Source organism: Chiloscyllium plagiosum, unplaced genomic scaffold (genome assembly GCF_037043375.1).
Source record: "Chiloscyllium plagiosum isolate Xiang-an unplaced genomic scaffold, Cpla_swu_hap1 HiC_scaffold_23, whole genome shotgun sequence".
Lineage (NCBI taxonomy): Eukaryota > Metazoa > Chordata > Chondrichthyes > Orectolobiformes > Hemiscylliidae > Chiloscyllium > Chiloscyllium plagiosum.
Genome location: NW_028270161.1, coordinates 1,757,817 through 1,784,049, shown reverse-complemented (window position 1 = coordinate 1,784,049; position 26,233 = coordinate 1,757,817). Strand labels below are relative to the sequence as shown.

Here is a 26,233-nt window from a genome sequence, read left to right as displayed (position 1 = left end):
AGGACATGAATTTTGAAATTGATACATTGTTTAAGCAGAAATCAATTCGGTTCAGGAAGCAGTGGTGGTAGGGGAATAGGACTTGGAATAAGTTAGGACATTGGCAGCAGAGCTTCAGATGATGTGGTGGAGGTGCAGTTCATGCTGGGAGCAATGTTAGTCCAATCCATTCTGAAACTCAAATTTAAACAAGAATCTTGATAATCCACTCGATCTCCTATGAATTCCATAAGCCCATCTTAATATTTCCAATGTTACTGAGCTGTCATAATATTAAATATAGTCACCCAAAACAATGCCATTATACTTTTCAGAACTGAATAGACCATGATGTACTATCGGTATTTAACTGAGAAGGTTAACCTCCAACTTGTATGAAGCCCATTGGCCATCTGTTTCTGCTTCATTGCCAATCAATGTCTCACTTTGGTTGTGTATCTTTAAAGCATCTTCTAGGATGTAAGACCACAGGATGTAAGACCACAGGATGTAAGACCACATGATAGCTCAGTGCTGATAGAAGGTGGTCTTGTTTTCTGATTCAACTCTATGGCACCATTGAAACATGTAGTCAAATCAGATTTAATTAAAGATTTTAGATGGTTAATCGTGAAGGCAAACTTTATTTAATCTCTGGTTTTGGAAGACAGTGAGAAACTGTTCTTAATATTGTTTTAAGACTGCATTAAACCACTGACTCCCAGCTTTTGATTGTCCTACAGTAGTACAGTCAGGAGTATATTCGGTACAATATGTCTTGTCCTCTGATGTCACCTTCTGCCTGGCCCAAACTCCCAGCGAACATTCTGTGCACATTTTACCATGACATGTCATGCTCAGAGCAAATGGTTTTTATTGGTACAAATTTCTACTTATAAAACCATCAACAGTTGGACTTGAACCCAAGATATATAACAACTCTTGGCAGAGACACAGGCAGACCACATTCCTGCAATGAAATCTCAATATATGACACTGCCACTTTTTGGTAGACTGAACTCATAGCAGCAGAGAATTATATGGGAGTAACTTAACAAAATTTATTGCACCAATGAAAAGGATGAATCATAAATTAATTGCAATAGAATTTAAGTATTTTGAGTAAATTGGTGTTGATGAATTTCCAGGATGGGTCTTATCATATTTGGGGTTGGGAGGGTTTGTGGTGTGGGTGTTAAATTGGAAAAAAAAGAAAAACCTCAACCCCAACCCACTGCAATTCGAATGGGGTGACAACCAGTATTTCTAAGAGTGAAGAGTGACTCCTCATCCCAGAATCTGTCAGCACTTGGGATTTAAAACCTCTACAACTGATTTTTCATGGCTCTGGGACCAAGCCTGATCCATGTTTTTCCAGTACTGCTTGTGGATCAAGAGAAACATGAGGAAGGCCCCTCAGCACCCCTCCCCCAAAGCTAACCCACTGGAATCTGCCAGACACACCCCGCACAATCATTTTCTCCCTCATCTGTTTTCAATTCTATCCCTACAAGTTTCTCTTTTTCTCCCTCTGCTGATCCCTGGATGATCACATATGTGACTCCAGGCCACAACAGTGCAGTTAACTCTGAACTGCCCTCTGGACAATTAGCGATGAACAATAAATGCACGATAGCCAGTGGGAGCCACAAACCATGAATGATATTTTTACCACAAGGCAGACATCTTAAGCTTGTGGTAATAAAGTCCTCGTGTTGTGTTGTGTACTGAAACCACCCTCAATGATAAAGGTCAACTACCCAAGAGAGTCTTTCAATTTCACTAGAGGCTGAGGAGTGATCTTAGAGGTTTATAAAATTAATGAGAGGCATGGATAGGTTAAATAGACAGGGTCTTTTCCTTGGGGTGGGGAAGAAAAGAATTAGAGGGCATAGGTTTAGGGTGAGTGGGGAAAGATATAAAGGAGACCTAAGGGACAACTTGTTCACATAGAGGGTGGCGTGTGTATTGAATGAGTTATCAGAGGAAGTGGTGGCGGCTAGTACAATTATAACATTTAAAAGGCATCTGGGTGGGTACATGAATAGGAAGGGTTTGGAGGGATATGGGCCGGGTGTTGGGAGGTGGGACTAGATTGAGTTGGGATATCTGGTCAGCACGGACAGGTTGGACCGAAGCTGTATATCTCTGTTTCTGACTCTAAATTTGCATTTCACATCCTCTGAGCTACCTTTCAGTGCTCTGTATAAAATGAACAACCATTACATTACCAGCTTTTTACCAGATGAAAATATTCAAGCTTATTGTTTTCAGAGTTAAAACAGATGACTTCACCCTTGGGAACAATAGACATGTCTCTTCTTAACCTGCAGATCATTTCTACACAATTGATTATGTCTCCTAGTTTAATATGTCCTTTCATAGGATGTTGGCACAGCAAGCACTTGGGGACCATTTCTAAATGCTGTTGAACTTAGTGACATGTGTGGTCATTTCAGAGGGCAGTTAAGAGTCAACCACATTGCCGTGGGTCTGGAGTCACATGTACACCCACACCAGGTAAGGGTGGCAGATTTCCTTCCTTAAAGAGCATTAGTGAAGCAGATGGGTTTTTAACCAACAGTTGATGGTAATTTCAGATTATGATTACATTTTATTAATTGAATTAAATTTCACTAGGTGGTGGATACTTAAGCAACATTTAAGAGGCATCTTGACAGTTACCTATAGGCAGGGAATAGAGGGATACAGACCACGTAGAGGCAAAATGATTTTAGTTTAGAAAGGCAGCATGCGTCGGCGCAATCTTGATGGGCCGAAGGGCCTGTTATTATGTTGCATGTTTCTTTGTTCCCAACAATATTTCTACAAAACTGCACTCCTGGTGATGCACCTCAACTCTAAGCATGACTCAGTCAAACAAGTTATTTTTCCAAGTCTTTTCATCCTCATGCCTTGGCCGCATTCAGCTGTAATTGGAACAGAATGCCCGAGGGTTATTAAAATCAAAAGGATGTTCATCTGAGTCACTGGGGCTCTGATTTCAGAAAAGTTGCTGTTGAACCCAGCACCTGCCAGCGAATAGGGACTGGTTGTACTTTGCACATCCATAGTTCAAGAATAAAACTGAATATGGACCTCTGCAGCTGCCTTCAATCTGACTGAGAGAAGCAGTGGTGATGTCTCCAGGCTAGTAATGCAGAACCCCAGGATCACATTCTAAGGAAATGGGTGCGGATCCCTTCAAGGCAAATTTCAATAAAAAAAATTTGGCCTGAAGTGATTCTTGTAAAAACCTCATCTAGCTCATGAATGTCCTTTCGGGAGGGAAAAAAAAATCTGCTGTCCTTACCTGGTCTGACCTTCATGCGACTCCAGAGCCACAGCAATGTGCTTGCTCCTCAGCAATTAAGAATGGACAATGAATGCTGACCTGGTTAGTGTTGTGCACATGCTTTGAATAAATAAATAAAAATCCAACTCCCATGGTGGGATGCCCAGTAACATGACTTTTGATCTTTAGAGGACTCAGGAGAATATATGAAGCTGGCATATTTTGAAGGAGGATACCATTTGGATAAGTTTGTGGGAAACCTTTAGGAGAGGTCAAGTATCTTTCTGACTGTAAAAAAATTATACATGAATGCACAATGCCATTGGAAATTAAGTAATCTAGGATTTGTGCTGCCTGACTGATTTCACAACCCATTATTAACGCAGTGTGATGTCGGTCAGGTCACAGTTTGATGGACAGCTCCGAGTAAACACTTTGAAGTGGTCCAATGATTAAAAATACTTATTTTCACACGTACTTAATGGAATGTAATTGTAGTGTGTGGATTTTGACACGACTACATGTTTTTATCAATGAGTGTTCGCAAAGTTTTTAAAATATTATTTTAGGGAATAAAATGCTTTGCAACGAGAGATAAATTCTGAAACAGAAAACTCAAATGCTGAGTGGATTTTTCAGAATCTCTGACAGAAAGTGGGGTTTATGTTCTTGGCTTGTATCTTTGTCAGAACACAATGCATAACATCCTCGGAGGGTTTCTACCCAAAAGACTTAGCTTTTTCTGCCAAACCCTGATTACCCTGCTGCACTTGGCCAGGGCTTTCTGGGTTTGTTTTCAAGATTCTACGTCTCTCTTTTTCTGATTGGTTCCTTTGTTCTCAATAAAGTTCCCAGCAATCTTCATCTGTTGGAATTATTTGAATATCTTGTTTTATTTTCTTAAAATTCATCAGACTCAAGTAGCGACAAACAATCTGCATCTGGTATTGTCAGAGGAGCATTTGCAGGATTGAATCAGAATTAGAATTTATATCTGCTTACAGTCCTTTCCAACTGACTGAACAGAAATCTGTATCCATATCAGTAGTAAGGCATTTTATGCTTGTTGGGTGCCACAATAATGTTCAAATTGATAATCTCTTTTGAGAGAGAAAAACTAGATAAACAGCCATGTTTCAGAGTACAGGTTTAAAGTGAAGAAGCAATAATTAGGAAAATGAGTTGGTTTGGAAGGCAGAGAATTAATCAGTTAGTGTACAAGGTGATGAAATAAGGTTTTTTTCAGCTCAGACACATTGCAGTGTATTTTGGAGTTTAGGAGAACCAAAAAGGAAGAAGATGCTTAGAATTAGAAACAGCAGACCATAAGATGTAGGGGCAAACAAAGGCGATTTGACCCATTAAATCTGCTCCTCCTTTCAATGAAAATCATGATCCTGAATTCCACATTCCTGCTATTTTTCCCCATAACTCTTGATTCCTTTACTGATTAAATGCCAGTCTATTTCAGCCTTGGATATACTTAACAACTCAGCCTTGACAGCTCCCTTGCGTAAAGAAGACTATGCAGCTTCAGTCATTCTGAACTTGAAAACTATTATCAGAAACTCGTTTTGCTGTTCTTGGGACTCATGGAATATATCGGCATAAAATATAATGAACATCATTTTTGTGAGGGAAGCTGTCAAATGTCCTGATTAACATAAGTGAAATGAAAACAAATTGCTGGAGAAACTCAGCAGGTCTAGCAGTGTCTGTGGGGAGAGAGCAAAGTTACCATTTCAAATCCAGTGAACCTTCTTCAGAATTTCTTCTAATGAAGAGTCACTAGAAAGAAACAGTTACGCTGCTTTCTGCCCATAAATGCTGCCAGACCTGTTGAGTTCCTTCAACAACTTTTGTTTTTGTTTCGGATCTCCAACAATTGTTTTATTCAAATACAAATGACTTCTACACAACAAAAAGGGAATTATAATATATTTATCTATTTTTATACCGCGTTAGAATAGGAAACAGAATGCTATCACTCTCAATAACATTTCCTGTGATTTCCTGCACATTATGAACATGGTGACAAGATAATTCTCAGCAAGCTAAGAACAAGAAGTGTAGCCAATTGCAAATATGTAACAACTTGGGTGGCTTTCGTTAAGATGGATTACCTGAATCAAGAATTATCTGAAAAAAGGATTCAGGCTAATATCATACAATATTACTTTATCTCTAAGGAATTCCAATTGTTTGATACTAACATTTTATTAGTGCATACTCATCATTAAATTTTGACTCTGGTACAGACATTGTCAACTTATCATTTGTTCTAACTTGAACTGAATATTTCTGCAACAGAGTTTTTTTCATTACCTTCCCTCTTTCTGCTGAGAATGTTGGAATATATTGTGAGAGGGCTCCGCTAACTTAGCTTTGTGATTGTGTGTAATGTGACACTGAATAGAATAGATTCCCCAAAGTGTGGAAACAGGCCATTCAGTTCAACTGGTTCACACCAACCCTCTGAAGAGCATCCCACCCAGACTAAGCCCCCTATCCTATCCCTATAACCCTGCATTTCTCATGGCCAATTCACTTTACTGGCACCTGGGAGGAAACCCGAGCACCCAGAGGAAACCTACGCAAACACGGGGAGAATGTCTGTGTAGAGTTTGGCACAGTCACCCAAGGGTGGAAGTGAAGCTGGGTCCCTGGCACTGTGAGGCAGCAGTGCTAACCACTGAGCCACCATGCCACTCCTGCGGATATTGGCTGGTTATTTGTGGAAGGCAGCAAAACTGAACTTTGTGCTTTTCATTCCCAAATTGATACAATAGACGAAAGGTGCAGGAGTAGGCCATTCTGTCCTTCGAGCCTGTACCACCATTCAATATGATCATGGATGATCATCCTTAATCAGTATCCTGTTCCTGCCTTATCTCCATAACCCTTGATTCCACTATCCTTGAGACCTCTGTCCAACTTTTTCTTAAATGAATTCAGAGACTGGGCATCCACTGCCCTCTGTGGCAGAGCATTCCACACAGCCACCACTCTCTGGGTGAAGAAGTTTCTCCTCATCTCTGTCCCAAATGGTCTACCCCGTATTTTTAAGCTATGTCCTCTGGTTCGGGACTCACCCATCAGCGGAAACATGTTTCCTGACTCCAGAGTGTCCAATCCTTTAATAATCTTATACGTCTCAATCAGATCTACTCTCAGTCTTCTAAACTCAAGGGTATACAAGCCTAGTTGCTCCAGTCTTTCAGCGTAAGGTAGTCCCGCCATTCCAGGAATTGACCTCGTGAACCTAATCTGCACTCCCTCAATAGCCAGAATGTCTTTCCTCAAATTTGGAGACCAGAACTGCACACAATACTCCAGGTGTGGTCTCACCAGGGCCCTGTACAGCTGCAGAAGAACCTCTTTGCTTCTATACTCAATCCCTCTTGTTATGAAGGCCAGCATGCTATTAGCCTTCTTCACTACCTGCTGTACCTGCATGCTTGCCTTCATTGACTGGTGTACAAGAACAACCAGATCTCTCTGTACTGCCCCTTTACCTAAATTGATTCCATTTAGGTAGTAATCTGCCTTCCTGTTCTTGCCACCAAAGTGGATAACCACACATTTATCCACATTAAACTGCATCTGCCATGCATCTGACCACTCACCTAACCTGTCTAGGTCACCCTGTAATCTCCTAACATCCTCATCACATTTCACCCTGCCACCCAGCTTAGTATCATCAGCAAATTTGCTAATATTATTACTAATACCATCTTTATATCATTAACATATATTGTAAAAAGCTGCGGTCCCAGCACTGATCCCTGCGGTACCCCACTGTTCAATGCCTGCCATTCCGAAATGGAGCCGTTTATCACTACTCTTTGGTTCCTATCAGCCAACCAACTTTCAATCCAAGTTAGTACTTTGCCCCCAATACCATGCGCCCTAATTTTGCTCACTACCCTCCTATGTGGGACTTTATCAAAAGCTTTCTGAAAGTCCAGGTACACTACATCTACTGGATCACCCTCATCCATCTTCAGAGTTGCATCCTCAAAAAATTCCAGAAGATTAGTCAAGCATGATTTCCCCTTCATAAATCCATGCTGACTCTGACCTATCCTGTTACTACTATCCAGATGTGTCATAATTTCATCCTTTATAATAGACTCCAGCATCTTTCCCACCACTGAGGTCAGACTAACTGGTCTATAATTTCCTGCTTTCTCTCTCCCACCTTTCTTAAAAAGTGGTACAACATTAGCCACCCTCCAATCCACAGGAACTGATCCCGAATCTATCGAACTCTGGAAAATAATCACCAATGTATCCACGATTTCCCGAGCCACCTCCTTCAGTACCCTGGGATGTAGACCATCAGGCCCCGGAGACTTATCAACCTTCAGACCTAACAGTCTCCCCAACACCAATTCCTGGCAAATATAAATTCCCTTCAGTTCAGGTCCTTCAGCCACTGTTACCTCAGGGAGATTGCTTGTGTCTTCCCCAGTGAACACAGATCTGAAGTACCAATTCAATTCTTCTGCCATTTCTTTGTTCCCCATAATATATTCCCCTGTTTCTGTCTTCAAGGGCCCAATTTTAGTCTTAACCATTTTTTTGCCTTTCACATACCTAAAAAACTTTTGACTATCTTCCTTTATATTTTCGGCCAGTTTACCTTCGTACCTCATTTTTCCTCTGCGTATTTCCTTCTTAGTAATCCTCTGTTGTTCTTTAAAAGCTTCCCAGTCCTCCGTTTTCCCACTTATCTTTGCTATGTTATACTTTTTCTCTTTTAACTTTATATGTTTCTTAACTTCCCTTGTCAGCCACGGCCACCCATGCCTCCTCATAGGATCTTTCTTCCTTTTTGGAATGAACTGATTCTGCATCTTCTGCATTATACCCAGAAATATCTGCCATTGTTCCTCCATTGTCATCCCTGCTAAGGTATTGCACCATTGAACTTTGTCCAGCTCCTCCCTCATAGTTCCCTTTATTCAACAGAAATATTGTCACTTCCGATTGTACCCTCTCTCTCTCAAATTGCAGATTGAAGCTTATTGTATTATGGTCACTACTTCCCAATGGCTCCTTCACTTCGAGGTCCCTGATCAATTCTGGTTCATTGCACAATACAAGATCCAGAATTCCCTTCTCCCTGGTAGGCTCCAGTACCAGCTGTTCTAAGAATCTATCTCGGAGGCATTCCATAAAGTCTCTTTCTTGAGGTCCAATACCATCCTGATTCTCCCAGTCTACCTGCATGTTGAAATCCCCCATAACAACTGTAGTAACATCCTTGCGACAGGCCAATTTCAGCTCCTGATTCAACTTACATCCGACATCCAGACTACTGTTTGGGGGCCTGTAGATAACTCCCAGGAGGGTCTTTTTACCCTTAGAATTTCTCAGCTCTATCCATACTGACTCTACATCCCCTGATTTTAGGTCCCCCCAGCAAGGGACTGAATATCGTCCCTTACCAACAAGGCCACCCCACCCCCTCTGCCCGTCAGTATGTCCTTACGATAGCATGTGTAGCCTTGAATATTCATTTCCCTGTCCACTTGAAGCCACGTCTCAGTTATTCCCACAATATCGTATCTGCCAATTTCCAAAAAAGCCTCAAGCTCATCCATCTCATTTCTAATGCTTCGTGCATTCATGTATAGTATTTTTAATTTGTTACTGCCCTCACCCTTCCCATCAACTCCTATTTCACTCAACCTTACAGCATGATCCCTTTTTGAGTTTTCTGCCTCATTGATAGAGTTGTCTTTCTTGAATTTCTTTGTTCTAACTTTCCCTTCAATTTCCTTCTTAAACATCCAGTTTGTCCCCTCCCCCCAGCTACTTAGTTTAAACGTAGCTGTGTTGCAGTCGCAAACCTGCCTGCCAGAATGCTGGTCCCCAACCTATTAAGGTGCAAACCGTCTCTCTTGTATAGTTTATGCTTACCACAAAACATACATACAATTCACAAAAGGGGCAACTGGACAACCATCAGCAGCAGAATCCTGGTTCCTATAGTAGAACAAAAGGAAATTGTGTTTTGACTCTGAAGTACAGATACATAATGTGCGAAAGAGGCAGGTCTCACTGATGTTAGATCATATGGAACTTGGGTCAGTTTGGCTTCCAAATCAGATCTCCTCTCTTTTCATCTTCTGCTGATGGTTATGTTCAATGGAATTGCTTTTTATTCATTCACAAAAGCTTAGATCTCACATCGATACAGATGTTTCCAGAACTTCAATGAGTAATTTCAAGCTGGCTGAGATGAGAGAGCTCAGCACAGGACCTGATTGTCTCCTGACCCGTGCTGTCCTGTACCCAGTCTGGCTGATTTGGGTTTTTTTATTGATCAAACCATTTGGAAGTTGGTAAAGATCCTAAAAGATACATGTTTAAAATATGAAGAGAAATAGCATAATCTAGGTCTGTACTCCCTGGAAGATAAAAGGGTGAGAACATTGGTAATTGTAATTTCTACTCAATTTTGTTAAAAGTGGAGCTTATCTCTGCATCTGCTTTCTGTTGAACCGCCCCCAAGGATGGCCAATACTGGTGCTGAATTCTGAAAGAGAAAAAGAGATTTAGTTATGAAAGCTGGTCTCTCGTACAGTGGATAAGAGCAAGCATTTACTAAAGGAGAATTTCACGAGCATATCCTCATTGGTATTTTAAACTGCCAAAGGAATACATCATCTGAAATAATGCGTAGCCTTGAAGGATCTGTCAGCTATTGACTGCTGCAGTGAATTGTTGGGGTAACTGCTGAATCTAGGTATAGGCACAACATTCAACAGCATAATGTTAGAAAGTACACTGAAACCAACAGTTCTAATTATTCATTGGCAAATATATTTTAAATAGAATTTTGAATTGATAATACAGGATGTAAGGCAAAATGGTAACATGACTGTAGCACAGAGAGAAAACATTCAGCCTATCAAGCCCATGCCAGCTATTTGCAAGGAATGTATCCCAGTTTTTGCAGATGGTCGAAGGATCAAGCTGTATTCCCATATTATCCTCGAATTTATGCTTAAAAAAATCACTAGGAGAAAGTGAGGACTGCAGATGATGGTGGTTAGATTCGAAGAATGTGGTGCTGGAAAAACACAGCAGGTCAGGCAGCATCCGAGGAGCAGGAAGATTGACATCTCCTGATGAGGGGCTTGTGCCCGAAACATCGATCCTCCTACTCGTCGGATGCTGCCTGGCCAGCTGTGTTTTTCCAGCACCATACTCTTCAACTTAAAGAAACCACCACTGCATTCTTTTCCAAATATTTCAGTTCAACCAAACCATGCAACTCTGTATCTTCATTTTTACGAGAAACTTATAAGATAAAAGACTGAAGAATTGTATTGAAACCTCAAAGGGTTATTTTCTATAAAAGAGATTTTATTTCAGGGAAAAGTGGAAAAAAAGAATAATTTCTCCTCCATAGGAGCAGAAATTAGGCCATTCTGCTCCACCATTCAATTTTAAGGCAGGCATTGAACAAAATACTAGAAACATTGAACCAACCAACTGGCTCAGTGACTCTCCCCTATCATTTCATTAGTAATGGCAATATTTTATCTTTTAAATCTGATGTGTTTGATGAATGTGTAGATCAATTGTGACCACTGCATTCTGTGTTCAAAGGTTAACAATGAGAACAACCGAATCCCCTTGTTTGCTTCATAAACTGACTCACTCTGGAAAAACTGCTTTGTTGTTCCATTGTGTGAAACACTGAGACTTTTGTCAAGAGGCACTAAGTTACTCTGAGCTCTCCTAAATTTGCTTCAATTAAAGGCCTTGAGTAAACGATTTCAGCAGAATAGAAAACATCAATCAGCCTCTTGAGGGGATATTACCTTTGAAAGGGACATCTCCAGAAAGGTATCTCCCCCCCCCCCCCGAGTATTGCTGAGGAGTCCAATTCCAACATGAGTTGAGTCAGGAACAGGGCTGGAATGTGGTTCCTTGGGGCTCCAGTGAAAGCTCAACATCTTGAATTGTTCACTGCATTTTTTTAGATTACTTTTAGTGTGGAAACAGGCCCTTCGGCCCAACAAGTCCACACCAACCCGCTGAAACGCAACCCACCCAGCCTCATTCCCTTACACCTAACACTAGGACACTAGGGTGCAATTTAGCATGGCCAATTCACCTAACATGCACATGTGGGAAGAAACCGGAGCACCAGGAGGAAACCCACGCAGACACAGGGAGAATGTGCAAATTCCACACAGACAGTCGCCTGAGGCAGGAATCGAACCTGGGTCTCTGGCGCTGTGAGGCAGCAGTGCTAACCACTGTGCCACCGTGCCGCCCATAATGGACAGATGCATCTTTGCCAGAGAACTTCCAGCATTTTGTTTTTATTTCAGATATCCAAAATCCGGAGCAGTTTGGTTTTGTATTTCGGGGTTTTTCTCTGAATCACTTACCCAGCAAAAACAAATGTTCCTTCAGGAATTTCATAATTTAAATCTTAATTACAGACAGATCAATGTTGGAATCCTGTACCTTTAACTATATCCTTGACATAATCCAAAAGGAAATTGATACTGCCTTCTATTTCTCTTGTTGATAATGTGCAGCAATATGAGTATAAACATCAGACAGCTGATAGACACAGGAATCATACATTGCATGCGGCTCCTGTTAGCTGACGTCTGTCAGATTCTCGAGTTTCCGGCTGGTTTAAAATGCCACTTTGTTCTGCAGTTTCACATGTGAATGAATGTCTGCCTTGTTCCAAAGAGTTTGTTTAACAGATTAAATACATCAATCTGCTTTCAAAATCTGACTCACGGAGGATGAGGTAACATCGTCCACTTGAATTTAGCAAGGAGCGGACAATAAATGTATTTTCAGAGAATCTTTTCAACCCTTTTAATTCCAGCTCTGGAAGATTTTCCCGTTATAACAGGACGTGGCTGTCAGCAATTTCTGGTATTTAATCAAGCTCAACACTGATTATAAAGGCACTCAGTTTGTCTCAAACATTGTAAAAAATTTAAAAGGTATAGTCAAAGAAACATCCTATTGTGTGGAAGGAAACAGGGAAATTCAAAAGGTGAGCTGTGTTTCATTAAGGTGGGAAATGTTCAGGAAAGGTCTTTGTACATTTTCTGTTGGGAGGTAAATTGTATATTAGATACAGATCTTCATTATTTTCCTGACTTTGTCATTGCCTTTTTCTAACAACAACCTGTATCCATTCATGTGAAGAAGTAACTTGGTGGGATCTAGGATGTCAATTTAGAGAGGAGAGTTCGAGAAGTACTTCAGAAAAAGTGGCCAGGCTTTTAAGAAGAATTTCAGTTGGAGGAGGGACACGGCAAGCCAAATAGTTTATGGGGATCTCTGAGGAGCAATAGCTGAGCCATGGATGTTAACCCACACTTTGTCAATGCTGCATATCACAAAACATTGGGGTATTTATGTGGACATCTGTATCACTTGTAGGTATTTGACCTTTCCTGAACATTTCCCACCTTAAATGAAACAGCTCACCTTTTGAATTTCCCTGCTTCCTGGAAGACATTTAGAGTGGAGCTGGTGCTGCCTGTACCCCACATCAGGGGCCAGAGGACACTGACCTAAATTGGTTAGCAAAAGAGGATAGGGCAACATGAGGATCAAAAACAATCTAGGAAGGCAAGTTGTTTGGCTCAGGAAGCCACTGCCTGGAAGTGTGGTGGAGGAAAATAGAATCAGGACTTTTGAAGGACATTGGATCATTAGCTGACGATGAAACTTTTGAGCGACGATGGTGAAAAGATGGAGGTGTAGCCTTCAGGGAATTGCTGTTGCAGAGGATGACTACAGATGTGAAAGGTTGAATGGCCTCCTTTAGTTCTGCAAATATTCTTTGGTTCTATCGTCCAATCTGCTGAATGATATTTGTTCTCCATACCTTGCAATCAGTGAGGCTGATGTCTTATACCATCTACTGCCTTCATTTTGAGCTAATTCACAGTGGATAGAAATCAAATCTCAGAACATGATCTTGTGTTGGAACATTTTACTGCACATGGTAAAATGCAGCACAAGATTATTTGAGATTTGATTGATAGAATTGCAAAGAAAGTCCTTGCTTTCATTTTCACTAGTTCCAGATTGTCATTGTATTGGTTTACACTCCATAAGGTAATGATAATAGATACATAGTCTTAACATTTTCATTTTCAAGTTATTGAGAATGAACAACAAGGAATTACAATGGTTTTTCTGTTTGGCAGTATTTGAGTTAAGGAATTCTAGGTTCTAGGTTCATGTGGAGGTAAAATAAATACATCTAACTTTCACTGTAAAATGTAAGAGCACAGTATTTATTTCTTCTGGTGATTATGATTGCTGGCACTAGTGGATATTCTAAAATAATCACATCAAAGAGAGCAACTGATGAGTATAAGATAACCTCTGTTGCAAATCTATGGAATGAGCCATTTGCACATGCATTTAGAGCACTTGAAATGGAAAATAATGGATTCACAATTCATTACAAAATCATTGACTTGGACAGTGACATCTCAATACAGAGTAAGCCTTACTCTCAGAATATGCAAGCTTTCCTGTCCATGTTGTTAAAAATGCAACAGCTTCCTTTTGTAATTTAGTCCAGAGATACGATGGAGCTAGAATTTAAATATTTCCCCCTCGTTTCCACAGTCTTGCATTCCTGTGAAGATATAATTTGCTTTTCTGTGGTTTCATAGATGATGAGTGATACTTGACACCCCAACGAACTGGCTTTTCTCCATGTGACTGTTGAATATTGGTGGCGTGTCACTGTGTAATTGTTACACCCAGTTATGCCCTCAGCCATTGATACACAGTTCTGGTAAAACTAGTGGCGCTGTGACCATCGCTGTAATCCTCTCATCTGATTAGAGGTTATTTGGCCATGTTAGTGTTCCTACTGCTGTCTCACCTGCCTAACAAGACCATAAGACGTAGGAGGAGAAATAGGCCATTCAGCCCATTTAGTCATCTCTACTATTCAATGAGATCATGGTTGATTGTGATAATCCTCAATTCCATTTTCCTGCCTTATCCCTAACACCCTTGGTTTCCTTGTTGGGCAAAAATCTATCTCAGCCTTGAATACACTTAATGATCTAGCTCAGTCCATAAGATGGAGGAACAGATGTAGGCCATTCAGCCAAGCAGCTTAAAATCTGACAGTTTCCCGACTGGTCCAACTTAGAAAGTGTAGATTAACTTTCACCATTCTGTGTTGCTGTAAAACCACACATGGTTTTTATCCATCTTTCATACACAGTTTGCCTCCCTTTGAGAGTGATTGAATGAGCATGCGGTCAGGTGAATATTGGTAAACTGTTCAGAAAATCCAGCTGAGGGTAAGGGGGAAATCTAATTCTGAGACTTGTGTTAGATCTTTTAACAAACCCCAAGTATCAGTAATATACATGGAGGCATCCTTTGGTTCTAAAGCCTCATCACTTAACTCTGTCTCCATTTTGGAGCTTTCAGTGACTGCATGACTTTTTCCCCAGTTGCCTTTTATTAGATTAGATTACATTACAGTGTGGAAACAGGCCCTTCGGCCCAACAAGTCCACACCGACCCGCCGAAGCGTAACCCACCCATACCCCTACATTTACCCCTTACCTAACACTACGGGCAATTTAGCATGGCCAATTCACCTGACCTGCACATCTTTGGAGTGTGGGAGGAAACCGGAGCACCCGGAGGAAACCCACGCAGACATGGGGAGAACGTGCAAACTCCACACAGTCAGTCGCCTGAGGCGGGAATTGAACCCGGGTCTCTGGCGCTGTGAGGCAGCAGTGCTAACCACTGTGCCACCGTGACGCCCACCGTGCCTTGTCACACAGATCTTTAGTGTGATTCTATCTTTGGCTGTATTTCCACCTCAGTCTCCAATTATCGTTTTTTTCCCCAGATCTAACCTGATGACTAAGTTAAGCCAGGAACGTCACACAATTGTTTCACCTGACAACCTGCTTTTAGATATTCATGTACTTTTTCACAGCTTTGTACTGGCGATAATCAATTTAAACTAAATATTTCAGACAAAAATAGTTTAGTTGTCATGTTGTTACTTTTAGTGCAGAAAAAGAGATGAAGCAATTTGTGGAAAACAAAACATTGGCGCATTGGATCTCAAAGGTCCTTCAAGCTTGAGGACAAAAGGCAGTCCCAATTGGGTCTCAATGTCTCACTTACTCTCTGGTCCACACACTCTTATTCCTGAGGTTCTTTTGTTGAGTTTAGAGGCATTTCATGGTTTTCAAAAATGCCTGCATCAACTCAAAATTTGAGAAACAGACTAGCTATTAATTAATTGTGATGTGGAGGTGCCAGTGTTGGACTGGGGTGAACAAAGTTAAAAATCACACAATACCGGGTTATAGTCCAACTGGTTTATTTGGAAGCACAAGTTTTCAGAGCTCTGCTCCTTTGTCAGGTAGCTAGTGGAGCAGAATCATAGGACACAGAATTTATAGCAAAATATCATAATGTCAAACAATTGATGCGATGTATTAACAAACCTAGATTCCTGTTAAGTCTTTAATCACTTAGAATGGGGATGCAGGTTTCTATTCATTAATATGAAAATCCCATAACTTCTTTCAAATCACATTTCTGAGATAACTTAAGGTTTTATTTTTTAAAAAGTGACATCTCAAGTTCAGACAATACATTAAAGGGGTGAGGTTAGTCTGTCTGTATCCCAACCTTGAGTCAGACAGGTTCTATTTCAAAGTAGGAATTTATAACGTCACATGGACTGACCGCCTACAGGTTGTGTGCTTTTTGAACAAAATAGAATATAACTGCAAGTACAAATCTGCAAATGCAAATTTACCTCATAGACTTGTGTGTGTGCGCGTGCGTGTGCGCGCGTGTGTGCACGTGTGTGCATATGAGGGAGAGAGAGAGTGTGCGTGAGTGAGTGTGTGAGAGTATGAGAGAGAGACACACACACACTCACTCACGCACACTCTCTCTCTCCCTGATATACACACACACACGGTAAAGGAGAAATGACTCCACCTCATCATTATGAAGAGTGTACGCCCTTTTATCACTTTTTCCAAACACATGTAGAAAGTTAACTTGTGGGAAAATGCAACATTATGTGACTTAAACAAGATGTTATCAAAACAAAATCTGTCAACTCATCTCGGACTCTTCTCCCTCTGCAAACAATGGTATGTCAGACAGCTTCCTCCAGAGCAGTGCCCTTCAGTTCAGCACCAGGTATCTGAACTTCCCGGATAGAATTTACCCCAATAGATAGTTGTCAGTTTTGTTACCCACTTACAAATCTCAGTGAAAAGCAATAATTCTGCAATGTATCGCCAAGAATTGAATCATTTGATAATTTAGTAATCCAAATCAAAATAAGAAGTTTTGAACAAAAATGATTCATTTTTGAGATGTGGGGACTGCCTTTGCCAACTTTTTTTTGAACATTTCATTACATTCAGCAGTAACATCTCAACAGAGTCAATCGAATAATATATTCAGTCAACATTTATTTAAATGCAGGGAATAAATCTGGATATTCTGTGCAAAGTGACTGAGATCAAGCAATAGGTATCTGTCCATTATTTAGAATTATGTATAAATGGGTTATTTTAACTGAATTTGTGTTGATTTGTTTCCTGTGATTTAAAAGATACAATATTTGCACCTTTGAAGTTACTAGTTCATATGCTATGGAATTGCAAGGCTATGATACAACACAGTAGAATATTGCAATAACATGGACAAGAACAGCCTCACACAACAGCTGCTGCTGGTAAAATATAAAGTGAAATAAAACCTGAGCTTCTGCAAACAGCTGATCCGTGAAATCAACAGAATTCTACTGCCTTCAGGCTGATGCATTCAATTGGTTCAATGTTTCTGGACAAATGACAACAGGAGAATAATCAATTAGCATTGCTACCTGAAGAAAAGAAAGACAGGAGTATAGGCTGTAAACAAATAATAACTGTGTGATCAGGGTCAAGATCATTGGAGTGAGACAGCCATCTGTAGATTGAAGAGATTATCTGGCCATTATCATGTTGTTTAAGAGAGCTTGCTGTGCAGAAATTGGTTGCTGCATTCTCTACACCAGTGAGTAGATGTCAAAACATTTTATTGGCCATAAAGGGGCCATGGGCTCACCCATCTCTGGACTCATAGGAGAAGCGGTAATGCAAAGATTAGAACAAACAGTCTTACCGCAAATTCAACCCAAACTCTGGGTCAGATATGTGGATGACACCTTTGTAATCATTAAAAACACAGTAATAGAGAACACACACCGGATCATCAACGCCACACTCACAGGAATCCGATTCACTAGAGAGGAAGAAACGGACAACCAACTCCCATTCCTAGATGTGATGGTACAGAGAACACCAAACGGAGAATTCACCACAAAGGTATACAGGAAAGCCACACACACAGACCAAGTCCTAAACTATGAAAGTAACTACCCCAACACACACAAAAGAAGTTGCATCAAGACACTATTCAAAAGGGCCACAACACACTGCAGTACACCAGGACTGCAAAAAGAGGAAGAAGAACACCTATACAATTTATTCACCAAAAACGGATATCCCGCAATTTCAACAACAGATGCCTAAGGGAAAGACAATGGAACGAGGACATGCCACAACCCAAAGGACTAGCCACACTACCATACATCAAGAGCATTTCCGAACTGACAGCCAGACTACTGCAACCACTAGGACTCATAACAGCACACAAACCAACAGCCACTCTCAGACAACAACTCACCAGAACGAAGGACCCAATACCCAGCATGAGCAAAACCAATGTAGTGTACAAAATCCCATGCAAGGACTGTACAAAACACTAGATAGGACAAACAGGAAGACAGCTAATGATCCGCATCCATGAACACCAACTAGCCACAAAACGACACGACCAGCTATCCTTAGTAGCCACACACACAGATGACAAGCAACATGAATTCGACTGGGACAACAGTACTATTATAGGACAAGCTTATCTTTGAAAGTTGCCACCCAGGTAAATAGTGCGGTGAGGAAGGCATATGGCGTACTAGCTTTTATTGGTAGAGGAATTGAGTTCCGGAGTCCTGAGGTCATGTTGCAGTTGTATAAGACTCTGGTGCGGCCACATCTGGAGTATTGTGTGCAGTTTTGGTCACCATACTATAGGAAGGATGTGGAGGCACTGGAACGGGTGCAGAGGAGGTTTACCAGGATGTTGCCTGGTATGGTAGAAAGATCGTATGAGGAAAGGCTGAGGCACTTGGGGTTGTTTTCATTGGAGAAAAGAAGGCTTAGGGGTGACTTGATAGAGGTGTATAAGATGATTAGGAGTTTAGATAGGGTCGACAGTGAGAATCTTTTTCCACGTATGGAGTCAGCTATTACAAGGGGGCATAGCTTTAAATTAAGGGGGGGTAGGTATAGGACAGATGTTAGGGGTAGGTTCTTTACTCAGCGAGTCATGAGTTCATGGAATGCCCTGCCAGTAGCAGTGGTGGACTCTCCCTCATTATGGGCATTTAAGCGGGCATTGGATAGGCATATGGAGGATAGTGGGCTAGTGTAGGTTAGGTGGGCTTGGATCGGCGCAACATCGAGGGCCGAAGGGCCTGTACTGCGCTGTATTCTTCTATGTTCTAAGCCAAACAGAGAACAGCCAGTGAATTCCTAGAGGCATGGCAATCATCCACAGATTCAATCAATAAGCACATCAACCTGGACCCAATATACCGACCACTGCAGCGGACAGCTGGAACTGACAACTGGAAGCGGCAGATTCAAACCACTATAAATGCCAGATGAAACATCACAGAAGCGCTTCACAGGAGGCTCTCAAGCACTGAGGATGTCACCTAGACAGGGGACGAAACGTCTGCAACACAAATTCCCAGCTCGGCGAACAGAACCACAATAAAGGGGTTGTGAAAGGCAAGATGGTCATTTTATGCATAATCATGAAAAGCAGTAGAAGTGAGATCTGAAGTTAATTCAAATGCTGAATAGACCATAAATGTTCATTTATAGTTTAATCTCCTCAATTGCATTCTACTTTAGTCATTGTTGAGTCAAGTTACACACTTACAAAATGTGTTTACAGCATGACCTGCTGTACATGTTTACCTTTTTGTTCCGAATGTCAACTCTTGCCAATTTCTCACACAATATACAACAAGAACGTAAGAAATGGGAGCAGCAGGCAATTTAGCACCTCGATTCCACTTGGCCATTTAATACAATCTGGTTGACACTAAAATAGGTGGAATTGTGGACATTGTGGAAGGATGTTGCAGGTTACAGAGGAACATAGATAAGCTGCAGAGCTGGGCTGAGAGGTGGTAAATGGGAGTTTAATGTGGAAAAGTGAGGTGATTCACTTTGGAAGGAGTAATAGGAATACAGAGTGGGCTAATGGTAAGATTCTTGGTCGTGTAGATGAGCAGAGAGATTTCTGTGTCCATATACAGAGATCCCTGAAAATTGCCATCCAGGTTAATAGAGTTGTTAAGGCAGCGTACGGTGTGTTAGGTTTCATTGGTCAAGGAATTGAGTTCGGTTTCGGAGCCATGAGGTCCCGTTGCAGCTGTACAAAACACTGGTGCGACTGCACTTGGAGTATTGCGTACAGTTCTGGTCACCGCATTATAGGAAGGATGTGGAAACATTGGGAAGGCTGCAGAGGAGGTTTACTAGGATGTTGCCTGGTATGGAGGGAAGATCTTATGAGGAAAGATTAAGGGACTTGGGGCTGTTTGCATTAGAGAGAAGAGGGTTAAGAGGTGACTTAATAGAAACATACAAGATGATCGGAGAATTCGATAGGGTGCCTTTTTCCTTGGATGGTGATGGCTAGCCCGAGGGGATGTAGCTTTAAACTGAGAGGTGATAGATTAATGACAGATTCAGTAGTAGGTTCTTTACTCAGTAGTAGGGGTGTGAATTCCCTGCCTGTAACAGCAGTAGACTCACCAACTTAAGGGCACTTAAATGGTCATTGGATACTTATATCGAAGATAATGACATAGTGTAGGATACATTGACTTCAGAGCAACTTCACAGGTCAGCGCAACATTGAGGGCTGATGGGCCTGTACTGCACCTAAAGTATTATATGCTCTATGGTTGATCCTATCTCAGCCTCAGCTCCACTTTCTTGCCAGGTCTCAAATCCTTCAATCTGTTACTAATTGAAAATCTATTTCCTCCTCAAATTTACTCGATGTCCCAGCATCCATCACACTCAGGGTAAGTGAATCCCACAGAGTCATAACTCACTGAGAAGTAATTCCTCCTCATCACTGTTCTAAATCTGTTGCCCCTTATTCTAAAACTATGAACTCTCATTTGAGATTGCCCAAAAGAAGATACATTCTTTCTACACCCATTCTCCGTGCATTTTCAGCGGGCCGCTGAGCTGCAGTCCCAGGTTCCCATTGAGTGTCTCCTGTCCCTCGGAAAAGTGGCGACCTGCAAAATAATTACCCGTGATTACGATGGAGCTCTGGCTGTTTTCACAGAAATGCAGCTCCTGGCTCAGGAGAAAGGATTACAGGTGCTGGGTACCTGTACCCCTGTAGGTGCGTTTATGGACGTTATCGCTCGGTGTGAGGTCTCCCGAGTCCTGCTGCTGATGCTGCTCCAGCCCCCACCACAGAAACTACTGCCAGAGCACGCTCAGACCCTGGAGAAATATGACTGGGAATCGTTTGACAGCCATAGCCAAGTGAACTACCTGCCGGAGAATGTCTTCCTGCTGCTGCAGTCAGTTGTGATGGCCTGTCAGGAGAAGGATCTCGAGTCCTTAAAGGTTCTGCAGGTGGAGCTCTGGCCGCTGTTGACCCCCGAGCAGAACCACCTGCTGCACCTGGTACTACAGGAGGTCCTGGCACCCTCAGGCCGAAGTGTGTGAGATCCCACCCACGTGCCCCCGCCACCGAGATCTCCTAACTGCCGTCAAGTGATTGGGGTGTTGTCTGTACTGTCGAGTGCTCCCTGACCGTCCTGCTGGGGAGCTGGGATTTAAAATGTATTTAATAAAGGTAACACTGACGTGAAAAAAATAAATAAAATAAAAGTGGGCGGCACGGTGGCACAGTGGTTAGCACTGCTGCCTCACAGCGTCAGAGACCCGGGTTCAATTCCCGCCTCAGGCGACTGACTGTGTGGAGTTTGCACGTTCTCCCCGTGTTTGCGTGGGTTTCCTCCGGGTGCTCCGGTTTCCTCCCACAGTCCAAAGATGTGCAGGGCCAGGTGAATTGGCTATACTAAATTGCCCGTAGTGTTAGGTAAGGGGTATAAGTAGGGGTATGGGTGGGTTTCGCTTCGGCGGGTCGGTGTGGACTTGTTGGGCCGAAGGGCCTGTTTCCACACTGTAATGTAATGTAATGTAATCTAATTCTGTCCGGTTTGAACATTTTATATCCCTCAGTTAGATCTCTTCTCATTCTTCTAAACCCCAGAGAGTATAGACCTAATAATTACGGCCTATTCATCCTAAGCCTTGTATATCCATTTCTAATTTTTGTTATTTCTTTGTTCCAACTTGCTTTTCCACCTATTTGAGTGTCATCTGTTAGTTTGGTTATGGCATTTTCTATCCACTAATCATTAATACAGATTGTCAGTAGATGGGTCCCAAGAAATAAACCCTGCAGTTCCCCACAATTACATCTTGCTAAGCAGAAAAAGACCCATTTATCCCAACTCTCTTCTTTCTGTTGTTTTGTCAATCCTATATCCAAGCTAATATATTAGCTCTACCCCAATATAATCTTACATTGTATATTAACCTTTGTGTGGCACTTTATCAAATGCATTCCAGAAATACTATATCTCCAGGATCCCCATTATCCATATTGATTGTTTTTATCTTTGAAGAACTCTAATAAAGTAGTCAAACACTATTTATCCTCAAAACTCTGATGGATTGTGTTTTTTTTTCTTTTTTTTCTATTTTCTTTTTTCTTTTTCTAGTGCTTATTTTTTCCCCAGCACCCATGGTGTGTGTGTGCAGGTGTGTGATACAGTGAGAGACACAAGATGCACGAATCTTTATTCAATTTCCACCACCAGGAAGATAGGAAAACACCGGAGTGACCAGTGACAAGCAGTGACCTTCACATCAAAGGGCAATGCTGTGTGATCAATCAGTGAAGGGGAGGGCAGGGGTTAAATCAAACTAGAGTTGGAGGGGGAAATAATGCACTCCACTCCCTGCGGCGCCCACCTCTCCCTGAACAACTCCAGGGTGTTGGTGGACACCACGTGCTCCTTCTCCAAGGACACCCGGGCTCTAACGTAACCCCGGAAGAGGGGCAGGCAGTTGGCCCTAACGACCCCCTTCACGGCCCGCTGCCTGGACCTGTGTATGGCCAGTTTGGCCAGGCCCAGGAGCAGAACCATGAGGAGGTCTTCAGACCTGGGATTGTGTTTTATTCAAATGTCCTGTTATTGCTTCCTTAATAATGGATTCTAATAATTTCCTAATGACAGATGTCAAATTAACTGGTCTACAGTTTCTGGATCAATGGTGCTGGAAGAGCACAGCAGTTCAGGCAGCATCCGAGGAGCTACCTGGTCTACAGTTTCCTAATTTCTGCCTCCATCCCTCTATGGAAAAGAATGTTATATTAACATTTTCCATTGTTCTCCACCTGGGATATTTTGGAAGATTATAACCAATGGATTCACTATCACTGCTACCATGCTCTTTAAGATCCAGGTTGTAAGCCATCAGACCCTGGGGATCTTGTTTATCTTCAATTCTAATAGTTTGTGCAGTACATTTTCCCTCTTGATGGTTGTTTTAAATTCCTTCCTTTCCATAACATCTGCATTACCTGTTATAATTGGGATGGCACTTTGTTTTTCCTCAGTTTTCATCGTGAAGAACACTTCATTTCAAGTCTTTGTCATTTGTGCGTTCACCAACTCGCCAGTCTCATCCTCCAAAGGACCAACATTCACTTTAGCTACTTTCTTCCCTTTTACATACTTATAGAAGCTTTTGCTTTCCATTTTGATATTGAGCTAATCTTTTCATAATTTCTCTTTACAATGGATATTGCCACCACATCAGTTGACAAAAAAGTACTCCCAGAATAGTGAAGCTTGCAAATGTTGGACATAGATATGATAGGGTCTGGGTCTATGTTGACCAACAAACACCAAACTATGCTAATCCTGTTTACCTGCGCTTGGTCCACAGCAACTATGCCCTGTCATTTTAAGAGCTCATCCAAATGTCTCTTTAACATTGAGAACGTATATGCCTCCAACACCCTCTCAGATAGTGTGTTCCATATTTGTACTACCTCCTGGTTTTAAAAAACCCTCAGATCTCCTCAAAACCATTTGCTCCTCATCTTAAATTAATGTTGTCTGGTTTTAGACACATCTACCACAGGGAAGGTATTCTCACAATTTACTCAGTCTATGCCTTTCACAATTTTATATACCTCAATCAGATCCCCATCAGACTGCTCCACTCCAAGGAAGGCAAGCCCAGCCTATCCAGTCTCTCCTTGTGACTGAGGCTTTCCATCCTGGGCAGCATCCTGGTGAATTTCCTCTGCATCCTTTCCAGTGAAATCACATCTCTCCGATGGTATGGCAACCAGAAATACACTGAGTATTCCATCTGTGGCCGAACCAAATGTTTCATAAAGTTGTAACAGGACTTAAGCAGACACAGTTATTTATTTTTAATTTATGACTCAGAATTCCAATAGTTTCATTAGAAAGTTTGCTGTACAGTCAATAGCCTCAGAGAAGTCCTCCCCTTTACACTGAAGAAATAGTGTTTCCTGTTACTTGTTTATTAGCATACACAAAGAATCATTTCCTTCCTGATTTCAAAGCAAAGGATAAATATTTGAAAGAGGTTTCACTTAACTTGTGTAATATGAGCTGACCTTTCTGGGAAAAATAGAAATAGCCATTTGCTGTTTATTGCATCCATATTTACAGCGTTAAGATGAAATGAACCCATTTATATAAGCCAGTACATTTAAAATATTAGAAACAGCTTCCCTGTCTTTGTCTCAAAAGAACTCTGTTCTTACACCATCCAGATACACAATACAAACACATAAATCACACAGAAATGTCTCTACAATCTCTCCTGCTGATAGGTCATTAATATTGATGGAAGTGCTCTGGTAGCTCTTTGCTGCATTCAGGTCAAGCTCTCAGTAATGAACCACCAGAGTATTTATGTTACATTCATCGTGCACAACAATATAACAAATACTAGATTCATCACTTTATAAACAAAGTGATATTTAATAGGATATACCTTTACTTTGGATTCTCATAGGTGAAGGTTGCTAATGCCTCGATATGCTATTGGGACAAATGATGCTATGAAATTAGTTGCTGGTTTTTGAATGAATGACAGTGAGGAAGTATATGTTAGATTTTCAAAAAAAAATGTATCTTCACTCCATCAGGAAAAATACTTTAGGGAGAATTTTAACTCCACAGCTACAGTGGCACAAGTCACTCACTCAGGGGCTGCAGTTTTATTGACCACCCCTTGCTGTCTTTGTACTTGCCAGCTCTCTGCCAAATCTGAAATGGCAGGGCATTTCAATGGATATCTTGTGAAACACAGCTGAGGTGGGTGAGCAGCTCCAGTGACACTTGATATCTGACATCATCCAGACAAAGCAGACCACTTGTTTGTCACCACATCCACAAAAACACATCACTCTCTCCACCACCGGCACTCAGCAGCAGCCTTACTATCGACAAGATGCACTGCAGAAATTCACCAAGATTACTTAGCCAACACCTTCCAAACCCACAACCACTACCATCTCGAAGGACAAGGGCAGCAGATATATGGCAACACCACCACCTGCAAGTTACGCTCCAAGCCGCTCACCATTCTGATTTGGAAATATATTCCTTCACAAAATCCTGGAATTCCCTCCCTAAGGGCATTGTCGGTCAACCTACAGCACATGGACTGCAACGGGTCAAAAAGGCAGTTCACCCCCAAGGGCAGACAGGGACAAGCAAAAAATGCTGGCCCAGCCAGCAACACCCACATCCTATGAATTAGGTGCTTTTTTAAAAAAAAATGTTGCCCAGAAGGGTTTCGGGATTTCCTAAATCCATTCAACATTTTCCCATTAAATGGGACCCTTTCAGAATCGAAGGCATTTTGAAGGATTATATTCCATTTCTATAAAATCTCTCCAACTACTACCTTTAATTGCCTAGGAAGGTCCTAAGAACTTGTCAGACTTTGAGAGCTAGGTGCTTTGAAGTACATTAAATTGAGTGATGGAGATTGTTTTTCTTTCCCTTTCATTTCTTGATTTTCACTGAAGGTGGCTTCACAAATACCACCATCAATGATGGAAGACCCCAGCACATCATTGCAAAAGATAAGGCTGAAGTCTTCACAGCGATCTTTAACCAGAAGTGCTAAGTGTATAATCGATCTTGGCCTCCTCCAACATCACAAATGTCTTTAATCTTCAGCCAATTCGATTCACTCCACATGATATCAAGAAACAGTTGGAGACACCGGATACTGTAAAGGCTATGGGCCCTGATAATATTCTGGCAATAGTACCAAACACTTGTGCTCCAGAAACTCTCCACTCCCCTAGTCAAGCTGTTCCAGTACAGTTACAACACTGGCATTTACCTAGCTATGTGGAAAATTACCCAGGTATAGCCTGTACATCTGCTTATGGAGATTACTAACTTCTATATCTTACTTCATGGCTGTTGATTTACTCCAAAATAATTCCTGCTCTACATTGATGGTACAACAATTGTTACTTGAGCTGTTAGCACACTTTTCTCAATTGCTTGACCTTCCTGATGGAAAAATAACCATGAGAGTCAAACCATCAGAGCGAGAATTCTCCACCTGGAGCATTTAAAACGCAAGGAGGAACAGGTCATAAAGCTTTTGAGAAGGCAGTCTGGGCTTGGTG

The 26,233-nt window shown here is 41.6% G+C and overlaps 2 protein-coding genes across 4 annotated transcripts in view; both read left to right on the top strand.

The window, feature by feature from the left end:
• Positions 1–26,233, top strand: part of sema3ab (sema domain, immunoglobulin domain (Ig), short basic domain, secreted, (semaphorin) 3Ab) — a 411,101-nt gene that overhangs the window by 79,882 nt on the left and 304,986 nt on the right. The gene's annotated exons all lie outside the window — the stretch shown is intronic.
• LOC148145800 (40-kDa huntingtin-associated protein-like) lies at positions 13,600–21,335 on the top strand. Its single transcript, XM_087999281.1, has 2 exons — positions 13,600–13,792; positions 20,627–21,335. The coding sequence occupies exons 1-2, from the start codon at positions 13,600–13,602 to the stop codon at positions 21,184–21,186; spliced, it is 753 nt and encodes a 250-aa protein (XP_087855407.1). The 3' UTR covers positions 21,187–21,335.

Excerpts from the sequence above, each read along its gene's own strand:
- LOC148145800 (XM_087999281.1), top strand. The coding sequence starts at position 13,600 with ATGATTGCTGGCACTAGTGGATATTCTAAAATAATCACATCAAAGAGA. Across the intron at positions 13,793-20,626 it reads CAGTGACATCTCAATACAGA|ATTGCCCAAAAGAAGATACA; the intron begins GTAAGCCTTACT and ends CTCTCATTTGAG.